Source organism: Bufo gargarizans, chromosome 2 (genome assembly GCF_014858855.1).
Source record: "Bufo gargarizans isolate SCDJY-AF-19 chromosome 2, ASM1485885v1, whole genome shotgun sequence".
Taxonomy (NCBI): domain Eukaryota; kingdom Metazoa; phylum Chordata; class Amphibia; order Anura; family Bufonidae; genus Bufo; species Bufo gargarizans.
The window spans coordinates 704,320,104-704,332,547 of NC_058081.1; the positions used below are offsets into that span (position 1 = coordinate 704,320,104).

Sequence of the window (12,444 nt, forward strand, 5' to 3'; positions counted from 1 at the left end):
CATCACCGGGGTGTGTCCCATCGGGCGTGCCCAACACCTTGACAGTTACAAATCCCTGTAAATCTCCTCCGATCTCGGCGCAGACGGCCCTTGCAGGGTTGAGTAAAGCACTTTTTGATTCCGTCCTCTTTAATGGATTACATCATTTGTCTTCATTATCCCGACGCTTCCTGCAGTGAATGACACCGGAGTGGAGAGGAAACCTGTAGAGAAAAGCGCCATTAGGCGAGGCAGTTGTACGGAGACTGGCATGCTTCCATACAGAACACCAAAAAACTAGAAGTGTCTATGTTCCAGAGGTGTCCGGGAAAGCTGGGTGACAGCCATCCCGCTCCATGGGGTCTAGTATCCAGCTTTCCCGTATTCCCGAATGGCAGGTTGTTTGGCTTTAGAAAGAACTTGCTGGCAGTGAATGGGAACAACGCCTTTGCTGCATTGTATTCAGTCTAGACAATCCTCTGTGAGCGAAACCCGTCAGATATTTCCACTGCCCTGGACAGTTTGTTACATTCTACATATACTAATACATTGTAACGATCTGCGCTGATACATTGTAACGATCTGCGCTGATACATTGAAACGATCTGCGCCGATACATTGTAATGATCTGTCAGAACAGGAGGGAGATGCGTGCTGCTGATGGGTTTAGCTCAGAGAATTGTCTAGACCAGGGATGCTCAACCTGCGGCCCTCCAGCTGTTGTAAAACTGCAACTCCCATCGTGCTCGGCTGTAGGATAATAGCTGTAGGCTTTCCGGGTAGACTTCATGCAAGTGTAGCAAACTCTCAGCTGTGACATTTTAGTTCTGGACAGGTTTACAGCTGCTGGATGTCAATGGTAATGCCTCCATTCACTGATGGCAAGCAGAGATCATGACTATGGTGAGGAATTGACTTGGGCTACATGCACACGAACATTGTGCAAAACGGACAAGAATAGGACAGGTCATATTTATTTTTATTTTTTTGCGGACCACGGAACGGAGCAACATGTAATAGTGCAGCCGCCAAACTGAATGTGGTTGCAGCGTTGCTCAAGATGCCACCACTGTAGAATCGGGGGGTGGATCTAGCAGTATTCACCATTCTGGCGTCTCAATCGATGCAATTTGCGCTAGTGTTGCGTCCAAGATCTCCACTTAGCCCCGGCCTTAGAAAGCTAAAAGGGCTTGGCCCATCTGGGACATTGATGCCATCAATGTAAAATAGGTGGGGCTCCCACATCTGGAGCCTGCTGCTGCCATCTACAGTATGGGACTCCCTGAAGTGAACAGAGAATAGCTGCGCATGCGCAGGCCACCTTTCCTGTTAACTGCGAGTTCTGAAAACTGGTCAACAGAGCATGCTCGGCTGTTTTCAGAAGTCCCATAGCGGTGAATGGAGAGCGCACCGCGCAAGCGCAGCCAATGCTCCGTTCTCCACTATGGGATTGCCAGGAAATAAACGACCTAGCGCTCAGCTATTTGCTGAACTCCCGAAGTGGTGAACGGAGGGTGGCTGCGCATGCGCAGATGTTCTCTGTTCACTTTGATGGTGCAGGTCCAATCTGTGGCACGAACGCCTATCCTAGCTTTATGCCATCAATGGCTCAGATTGGAGTAACCCTTTAAGGGTCCATTCACGGGTCCGCATCCATTCAACAGGTTCGGACCCATTCATTGTCTGCATCTGCATTTGCAGATCCGCACTTCCGTTCCGCAAAAAAAATGGAACATTTCCTATGCTTGTCCGCAATTGCGGACAAGAAAAGGGATATTCTATAAGAGTGTCGGTGATGTCCGCAAAATGCGGAACGCACAGTGCCGGTGTCTGTGTTTTTACGGATCTGCAAAACTCATCCAGACGTGTGAATGGACCCCAACGCGTTCCCTTCTTGGTTACGCAGTCGGGGGTTCTCATTTCCTGCAAGGATCCCTTGTAAGATTTCGGCTTAGATGGTATGTCGATGAATTTCACGCTGCAGCTGTCTGGTAAATATCCCGGGGCTGGAATGTGAGGAGGTTCCCGGCCTCGGGCCGTATATAGACTGGTTCCTCTGGATGCCTAAATCTACAAATGCCTATGGTCTGAAGGGGTTGTCTGCCTAACCCCCCCCCCCCCCCCCAAAAAAACATATTTTCATTATGGCCCTTAAATCAAATAACTAGAGATGAGCTGATTTCATATTTTGAAATTCGTTCACGCTTCGTTTACTGGTAAAAGGTGAATTCCGCTACCACAGACCATAACGCAATTCTATGACTGGATGCCTTTAGAGGCATTCTGTTATTCATTCCGTCATATAGAAGTCTATGGGCTGCAAAACGGATCCGTCCCCGTTATGCAGGAGAGGACCCCCCCCTGCATAACGGAAACTGGAAAATAGAAACTCTAGTGTGAAAGTAGCCTTAGGTGGGGTCCTGCTTTAAAAGTACAAGTTCCAGACAGTCCTTTCAAGTGCATTCATACAACTTCACGCATATATATGTCCGTTCTGTAACACCGCCAAAAAAAAAAAAAAAAAAAAAAAAAAATAGAACGAGGTCTTTTTGCAACCGCGCTACATTTGTTACGCATTAGACCGATTTTAATTTCTGCAAAAACTTCAGCGCATTGCGTGTTATCTGCATGTCTGTCCTGGAAAAAAAATAATAGACAGAACAGACGTTTTGACTATGGGGCCCGAGGAAAATGCGGCATGCACGCCACCAGTATCTATATTTCGGTTTGCAGACCGCGGAATACTTGCGGTTGCGTGCATGAGTCCTAAGCTGTACGGCATGCTCAGTTGTAGGAGGGCAGGGAAGGGGTTAACTTCCCGTGCCAGGCTGCCGGCCTTCGCATGCGATGACTGCACAGGTAGGTCGTATTCCCAGTCCGCCATCGGCAGGCCAGGTGCCCTTGCTGAGCAGTGATTTACGGCCGGCGAGGAGGGGCTCTTATCAGTTTAATGCTTCCTTTGGACATCGTCCAGGAAATGCAGCTTGGATTAAAATTCAGCAGCTGGCGGCTCGGCGGCCTGTGATTACAAGACTGCGAGGACTGGCGGACGCTTAGAGCGCTGACCGCCTGTACAATGGGATTACCAGCGGTGCGGACAGCAGTTCTTGCAGGTCTCTGTACTAAAGATTGTCGCCCCCCAAAATACAATATTGTACTGAAGGCCACCTGCTGATGAATGTGACAGACCGCGCCCTCCGCCGATATAGAGGATACTTGAGCCTTGGGCATAGTTTCCAATCTGCGCTGTGGAAGCCATCAGAAAGCTTGTCCATTAACACCTGCAACAGCTAAACCGAGTCTCTACAATGAAGGGGGCAGCTATCTCTCTGTAATGGAGAAGACTGTACAGTGCCTAGTGTGAAGACTGAGACTGGCTCCGTGCAGACACTGAACAAGCAGAGGATGTTGGTAGAGCGCAGCCTTGAAGTATAATGCCGGCTGCAGCCCCAGATAAATAAAGGATAAGTAATGTCTGTACACAGTGACTGCACCAGCAGAATAGTGAGTACAGCTCTGGAGTATAATACAGGATGTAACTGGATCAGTACAGGATAAGTAATGTAATGTATGTACACAGTGACTGCACCAGCAGAATAGTGAGTGCAGCTCTGGAGTGTAATACAGGATGTAACTCAGGATCAGTACAGGATAAGTAATGTAATGTATATACACAGTGACTACACCAGCAGAATAGTGAGTACAGCTCTGGAGTATAATACAGGATGTAACTCAGGATCAGTACAGGATAAGTAATGTAATGTATATACACAGTGAGTACAGCTCTGGAGTATAATACAGGATGTAACTGGATCAGTACAGGATAAGTAATGTATGTACACAATGACTCCACCAGCAGAATAGTGAGTGCAGCTCTGGGGTATAATACAGGATGTAACTGGATCAGTACAGGATAAGTAATGTTTGTACACAGTGACTGCACCAGCAGAATAGTGAGCACAGCTCTGGAGTATAATACAGGATGTAACTGGATCAGTACAGGATAAGTAATGTAATGTATGTACACAGTGACTGCACCAGCAGAATAGTGAGTGCAGCTCTGGAGTATAATGCAGGATGTAACTCAGGATCAGTACAGGATAAGTAATGTATGTACAGTCATCCTGCTATATGTTACATAGAGACTATATCATGGGTTCAGCTTGTTGTTGGTTACCATATTATTGTGTACCTCCTGGTGACGTCCTGTGTTTAGCGCAGTATTTGTGTTGTATTCGGGAAGTGTCGCCCTCCTCAGGGGTTCGTGCTGATTACTTACATTCCAGCACTGTGTGTAATGTGTGAACAAGGTGCTTCTTGCTGGGGGTTAGTCATGAGCGGCAGGAATGTTACATAGCATGCCTGAGCCGCTTATCATTTTAATTCTGCTTGTCATTTATCAAAGGGAATCTAGAAGCTGACGCTGCGCCCATGTCCCTTCCTGCAGGGCTCGGCAAACGCCGTCCTCAGAAAACACTGCCGTGCAAGGCCGTTAATATCCGCCCTTTGTGCAGGGTATTGTACCTGCCGCCCTGGAGTACCTAAGGTGGCCGTTTTGCAAATTTGGGGCATTTCCGCGGTTGTGATGACTCAAGTCACTTTGTGATCTTCGGTTATGCAAAGTATGTCTCGCACCAAAGTCGCCAAAATGTGGGCCTGTGTGTACTGGAGCGTAGAACTACATTATAAAGGGCATCTGTCAGCAGTTTTGTACCTTTGACACCGGCTGACCTGTTCCATTTGCACTTGGCAGCTGAAGGCATCTGTGTTGGTCCCATGTTCCTATGTGCCCGCATTGCTGAGAAAAATGATGTTTTAATATATGCAAATGAGCCTCTAGGAGCAACGGGGGCGTTACCATTACACCTAGAGGCTCAGCTCTCTTGCCCTCTGCACTTTGACAGGGCCAGGCAGTATAAATGTGGTCACACCTGGCCCTGACTTCTCCTGAAGTCAATTCCAAGTGCAGAGGGCGCTGGCAGTTGCAGAGAGAGCAGAGCCTCTAGGTGTAATGGTAACGCCCCTGTTGCTCCTAGAGGCTCATTTGCATATATTAAAACAAGCAATGCGGGCACATAGGAACATGGGACCAAAACAGATGAATTCAGCTGCTAAGCGTGCATGTAACGGGTCAGCCAGTGTCATAGGTACAAAACTGCTGACAGATGCCTTTTACAGTTTTGGACATAGTGCAAGAACTGATTTACAGCCCCCTGTTGCTAGTGACTTGGTCTCTTCCACCAGTGACTGGGGTAGGTTCTTTTTAGGATACAGTTCTTCTCTCCCCCCCCCCCCCCCTTTTGTTGGTCACTTTGTCTCTTCCACCAGCGATCCGTGTAGGTTCTTTTTAGGATGCAGTTCTTCTCCTCCCGCGCCCACCTCCCCCCCCCCTTGTTGGTCACTTGGTCTCCTCCACCAGCGATCCGTGTAGGTTCTTTTTTAGGATGCAGCCTGCCTGTGGAATAATGCGTGAGCGGCAGTGTCCTCCAGAGCTGCGCTCCGTCTCTTTCCCCCTTGTGAATATTGCATCAGTCTCCACTCTCTGATAAATCATTTGCTCATAAAATGCCTGGAATGCGGCTAAAATAGAGACATTTCAGATGCCGCAATATGGAGCCACGGACTGCCGCCCTCCTGGGGGATTGGAAGCCGTCCAAGAGCTGAGGAAGGCGATCTCTTCATCTTCTTCTTTCTTGACTCTGAAAGACTTTTCTAAATTTAGTCTGTGCTCGAAACAGAATCTGGAGCAGAAAACGTCCATGATTATCAGCTTCCCTAAACGTCCTTTATAGTCGAATAGGAGCGTCCATCATGTAGTCGCCATTAATGGTCTCTGTCTCCTGTCCTGTCCTACAATTCCCTGCACCGAGCCCAGGCCAGAACCTATAGCAGTGATGGGCTGACCCCCCCCCCCCTCCCCCGGCACTCCAGCTCTGGTAAAACTACAACTCCCATGATGTACTCTTGCTTGGCTGTTCTCATAACTCCATAGAAATGAATGGAGCATGTTGGGAGTCGAGGTTTCACAACAGCTGGAGCTGGAGCGAGGTTAACCATCACTGGCCTATAGTGTAATTCATCCTGAGCTTCCTGGTTCATGAGAGAAATGTAAGATGTCCCCCCCCCCCCCCCCCCCCCCAATTTGTATCCACATGCGTGATCTTTCTCTTGCTGTGTAATGGCGTCACAGGATCGATGGACGGGCCCTGTGTAGGTGACCCGCCCCGGAATACGTATCGATGGGAACGCATTGATTGGGGCTTGAGTGTTGGCTTTGTCTCCTCCATAGATATTTCAGCTCCATTGAAGTGAATGAGGATGAGCTGCAGTACCACACATCACCTAAGGACAGGTGTGGGGCTGTTTTTTGAATCCCGGACAGCCCCTTATGGCTTTTTTTTTTTTTTTTTTTAACTAGCCATCCTGTGACGGCTGCAGTCCACGCCGGCTTTTTTGTATGACATGTGCTTTACTTAAAGGGTTATTCCAGTTTTTATATCAATTTGGCCGGTAGAGTGCTGATCGTAAAGCCCCTCACTTGCTCCCTGATGCTCTGTTTTGGCTCCAAGCGGCGCTGCTGGGTCATATGCCGCTTGGAGACATGTCCCGGGTCAGGCCAGTGGTCGGCTGCAGTAGTGCATGTGACCCTGTCCAGATGTGCACAGGCCAGGAATTTGAAGTATCCAGACTGGACTTCCCAGCGCTGGAATGGAGCGGGGCGCAGGCGTGTCCTTTTTCGCTCCAACGTCAGTGCTGTGCTGGCTAATTCGAATAGTGACTTTTATAAGCTGGAGTAACCCTTTAAGGAGTCCATACACATTAGAACCTCCGATTCCTGGAGATCCTTGTATTGTAAGATGTCCGGCTCAGGTTCGTTTGTCACGGGCGAAAGTGGTGTGTGTGTGCGTCGAATTTCGACATGCTGATCCTCAAGCTGAATGGGTTTGGATCTATTATGGCAGCTGCACAGATGGTGCCGTGTGCATGACACCTAATAACGTTGCCCTGGAGGAGATGTAGAGGTTTTGGAGCTCCCTGCAGCCATTGATTGGAGGCCTCTGTACTGCAGACACTGAACCAGCAGGAGCTACTACAGCCTGAGAGAACCGCAGATCAGGCATGTCCAAACTGTGGCCCTCCAGCTGTTGCAAAACTACAACTCCCAGCATGCCCTAATAGCTTTAAGCTATCCAGGCATGCTGGGAGTTGTAGTTTTGCAACAGCTGGAGGGCCACAGTTTGGATATGCCTGATGTAACTAGATATAAAATGATCCTGAAGTGTGTGTCCAACCTTTCACCAGTTTCCTTACTGTTTTGTTTTTGTTTTTTTCTCTTTGCAGGTGGGAGGAAGAGTTGGCCAAGAGGTCAAACCTACAATCCATGGTGGAGACCCTCCAAGAGGTAAGTGATGGGGAGCCTGCAGAGACGTTCTCCCGACGGAGGTGTAAACGCGGCTTTCATGGCTCCTCGTTGTTTCCCTCAGGAGGCCCAAGAGGCTTATAGTGTCCATGATGAGCTCAACGAGAAGATCGAGCGGCTGAAGTCCGAGCTGGTGGTCTTCAAGGGTCTGATGAGTGATGTAAGTCCCATCCATGTGATCACTGCCGAATGTTTAACCTTCACCGCTTCTTCTGTGGGAGATACTGAGCTGTAATGGTATCTCATCCCACCCCCTCGTTATAGACCACTCACCCCGCTTGTCCATTAGCCGGTCTGGCACTTGAATGGGCTCATTGCATCTTGGGTTTAGGTTTGTGGTGGACGACCCTGAGAAGGAACACTGTTTGCTGTGTGTGACTAACCGATGCTACATGCATGAAGGCGTCTCTGCAGGCATCCAGGACGGAGCATGTGAGCTGACACTCTTCTGTGGGTAGTCGCTGCAGCCCATCTACAATTACTATCCGGTCCATCTCCTGTAAAGTAGTCCTGTAAATCCATCATCGATTTAATTGCTGATATTTAACTTGGGGTTTTCTCAGCTTTCCTAGTGAACAGTTCAACACATTTCTAATACACAGATCCTTCCTGACTTTTCACAGCTGAGGGTTTGTTACAATCGTATCCAGTCTAGGCAATTCTCTGTGAGCTGAACACTTCAGGCAGCGCAGATTCCTTTCTTGACCTGGTTGTTGGTTACAATTTGTCTGGAGTGCAGGCTGCTTGTCTAGACTAGATACAATTGTAACAAGTTTTGTCCAAAGTGCCGATTGCCCCTGAACCCTGTTAATTATAGAAAGCTTAAAGGCTATGTACACCTTTTTGGGGGCAACTTTCTTTTGTAGTATTGCATTGTACTTATTTTGAGCTAAAACATTTTTTGGAATTGGTCTTTATTAAAAATATGGAGCCCTTTTTTCTGTACAGAGCTGAGATGCTCTAGTAGCAGCCTGTGGATTTTCTCTCTGCTTCATCAGACCAGGAGCTGACGGGCTCCTTATCTCTGCTCTCTGACATTCTAAACGCTCATTATAGCTCAGTTCTTATCTTACTGATAAGACTGTGGCTTAAATACGTGTTTTATGACCTCTTAGAGGTTTAGAGATATGGATTATTAGATGACCGGGCACAAAGTGAAAGTGAAAATACCAGTCACACAGCTTGACAAACGGTATACCTTTGTGACAGAACAGCTCAATATTTTTAATAAAGGACAATTTTAGCCAAAAATGAGTAACATGCAATCATGAAAAAATAAAATTGCCTCCGAAGGTGTACATAGCCTTTAAAGAGGACCTTTCATCAATTTGTACTAAAATCAATACCTCATGTTGTAGGCCAAGATTAGGTGATGTCATCGCGCAATTATAATTTTTTCTTTTTAAACTGATCTGCTCCTCTGTTGCGGCACTCTGCCTCCCGTTCTGTTTTGGCGCCCTCTATGCTAATCAATAGCATCAGTATAGGGAGGAGGAGACGGCAGTGTTTCTCAGGGGGCGTCTCCTTCTCCCTGGCTGTGAGATGTCCAATCGCAGCAGACTGTGCCACGGCCATTGAGAAAAAATTGTTCACCATCTCCTAATCTTGGCCTACAAAGTGAGGTATTGATTTTAGAAAGTACAAACTGATGAAAGGTCCTCTTTAAAGAGTACATTTTCACCTCGAAAAACATTGTGAACTAAGTGGCCCGTTCGGCCGCTGTGCCCTCCGGTATCTTCGCTCACTTGGTTATAGTAGGCGGAGTCTGCCCTTGTTCTGCTGGGCGTCTCCTTCTCCCCTGCTGTAGTGCTGGCCAATCGCAGCGCAGAGTTCACAGCCTGGGAGAAAAAAAACCTCCCAGGCTGTGAGCTCTGCGCTGCGATTGGCCAGCACTACAGCATGGGAGAAGGAGACGCCCAGCAGAACAAGGGCAGACTCCGCCTACTATAACAAAGTGAGCGAAGATACCGGAGGGCACAGCAGGAGAACGGAGCGGCGCCCAGGGATAGTAAGTGCAGTGAGATCCCCGGGCGCCGCTGTATATGTCAGGATACTTAGTTCACAATGTTTTTCCAGGTGAAAGGTCCTCTTTAAAGGGGTTTTTCAAATATTTAATATTGGCAATCCTCAGAATTGGTGATCAGCTGTTTGAAGAAGCCAGGGTGTTTCGGTGACCACCTTGTGGTTTACTAAGCACAGCGCCATACATTGTGTAGTGGCTGCGCCTGGTATTGCAGTTCAGGGGGATTCACTTGAATGAGGCTGAGGTGCACCTAGGTCTTGTGAAGGCATGATGGGTCATCAAGATAAATAAAATCGAACAACCTCTTTAAAGGGGCAGTCTGAGTTTAAAAAAAACCTATTCTTACTGGTTCAAACCCCCCTCTGCTCCAGCACCACCATTGGTCCAGTTTTTCTTGGTGATATGCCACCAGTCTCGTACCATATACCAGTGATTGGCTGCAGTGGTCCCTTGTGGTACATGGACACCTTTTCTGGAAACCAATAAGCGTTACTGGTTTTATTAGTTTACCCCTTCCTCGCTGTTTGCCAGTTACTTTTAACCGACGAGCCTTTTTTATACTTTCTTTACAGTAAACTTTAAAAACCATTCGTCTTTCACTAAGGCCTCATGCACACGGCCGTTTTGGTTCTGCATCGGCTCGGATGCGGACCCATTCGCTTCAATAGGGCCACAAAAGATGCGGACAGCACTCCGTGTGCTGTCCGCATCCGTTGCTCCGTTCCGTTGCCCCACAAAAAAAATATAACCTGTCCTATTCTTGTCTGCGCTTTGCGGACAAGAATAGGCAGTTATATTAAAGGCTGTCCATGCCGTTCCGCAAATTGCGGAACGCGCACGGACGCCATCTATTCACATGCCATCCATTCACACGTCCATATGTGTTTTGCGGATCCGCACATCGCCGGAACTCTCATAGAAAATGCCTTTTCTTGTCCGGACGTGTTCTACTTTTGTGCGGATGCGAACAGCACATTCCAGTCCCATTGAAAATGAATGGGTCTGCACCTGTTCTGCAAAATTGCGGAGCCATCTTGCTGACGTGTGAATAGACACTAACCCCCCCCCCCCCCTTCATATGATACCTGCCATACACATTAGGATATATGTTGTCCGAATCTAACGTGTATGGAGATGTTCTAACTCTCTTCTACTGGTAGCTGTCGAGGAGAAGAAGGATCGGACATGTTTGATTTCAATATGTCCGATCCCGTTGTCGTCCAAAGATCGAAGCCGCCGCCAGAGGTGCCCAGCTTACTCTACTCCATCTAATGGAGAACATGTGAATGTAGGGGGGCGGACGGAGTAGCTGCAGGCTATCTAATGTTTATGGCCACCTTCAGTTTGGGGCGTGAATGCTATGGGAACGGTATAGGAGGGGGGTTTAGTTTTGCACTGTGAAGGGAGATGCCCTCCTTGGACGACCCCTTTCATTACAATGAGCTCCTCATGATCGGCTGGGGTACCTGATGTACGGCACATGGTGGTCCGCACAACCTCCCGCTTTCAGCAAGCATGCCAGGGTCTCCCCTATGGGTGATAGAGGGGCTTCACATGCCCCCATCCCTAGGTGCTGGCTCTCCCATCTACCCCTTGTCTTCAGTTTTGGGATCAGTGAATCGGGGCTTTCTAAAACCTCTTCTGGCCATGATCTAGTTAACGGGTTCTCAGATGAAAACTGAAGCCATATTCGGATTCTCCGCCAAGAGAAACAATAGCATGAGTAATGGCTCGTTCCCCGGCTGTGATCGGCGTCAGGTTAACCAGAAGGAAACGTCTGTCTGCTCTCCCAGTGTCCGTCTGCTGCGTTATCTCCTCTACGAGCCGATTATAGGAAATAGTCCTGGGATTTGATCATCCCGCATCGGGGTCTGGACTTTGTAAGCCTGCAGCCTAGTCCTGAAGGAGTTAATAGTCAGATTATCGCGGACAAGGCTCCATTGTCTCTGTTCCAGGTCATCAGTCATTAGGTTTTTCTTTCTATTTTTACCTTTTGTGCGGTTTGTGGAGTCATTCAAGGCTCATGGCCTCGCGGGCTTTACCTTGGAAGACGCTCTAAACCTCTTCATTGTCAGTATATCTCTAACCCTGAAAATGATTGGTCTCCATTTACCGCCTCTTTTGTTCTCCAATCCCATCCAAAGCTGCATTTACAAATGTGCTTGTTGCCATTTGGAATCGGTTCGCAGGGTCCTGTAAAAACTCCATTCTTTAAAATCCTGCCGTACCATGGACTCTGTGGCAATGCATGCAAACCACATCCTGCTCACACAGCTGAGGGTTTGTTACAGTATAACAGACTAAGTTGGGTATACAATAAATTATCGTTCTGGCGCAGCCTCTTTAAAGGGCATCTGTCAGCAGTTTTGTACCTATGACACTGGCTGACCTGTTACATGTGCGCTTGGCAGCTGAAGGCATCTGTGTTGGTCACAATGATGTGTTAATATATGCAAATTAGCCTCTAGGAGCAACGGGGGCGTTGCTATTACACCTAGAGGCTCAGCTCTCTCTGCAACTGTCCGAGCCCTCTGCACTTTGACAGGGTTAGGTGTGATCATATTTACACCGCCTGGTCCTGTCAAAGTGCAGAGGGCACAGCAGTTGCAGAGAGAGCAGAGCCTCTAGGTGTAATGGCAACGCCCCCGTTGCTCCTAGAGGCTTATTTGCATGTAGAAAAACATCATTCTTCTCAGCAATGCGGACACATATGGACATGGGACCAACACAGATGCCTTCAGCCGCCAAGTGCACATGTAACAGGTCAGTCAGTGTCATGGGGACAAAACTGCTGACAGATGCCCTTTAATTTCAAAGAGATACATGTTGGATAGGTGAGGTCTGGCCTCTGGGACCCTCACAAGTTTCGGGGTCCCATGTCCCTTGTTTAATTCACAAGGTGGTCGAGACTGTGCACTGCCGTTCCACTCAAACTCTATGGGCCTGAAAGCAACTCCGTCCATCCTATAGTGTTTGAATGGAGGGCAGTGCCCATGCTGAAATGCCGCACCAGCTTTTTGAC

General features: G+C 48.2%; 1 protein-coding gene across 2 annotated transcripts in view; it reads left to right on the plus strand.

Annotated features, from left to right (window-relative positions):
- The window catches only part of IFFO2 (intermediate filament family orphan 2), a 52,738-nt gene that overhangs the window by 22,986 nt on the left and 17,308 nt on the right, over window positions 1-12,444 (plus strand). For both annotated transcript variants that reach the window (XM_044282504.1, XM_044282505.1), the window contains exons 2-3: window positions 7,321-7,381; window positions 7,464-7,559. In XM_044282504.1, coding sequence (XP_044138439.1) covers window positions 7,321-7,381; window positions 7,464-7,559 — 157 coding nt within the window. The remainder of the gene's footprint in view (window positions 1-7,320; window positions 7,382-7,463; window positions 7,560-12,444) is intronic.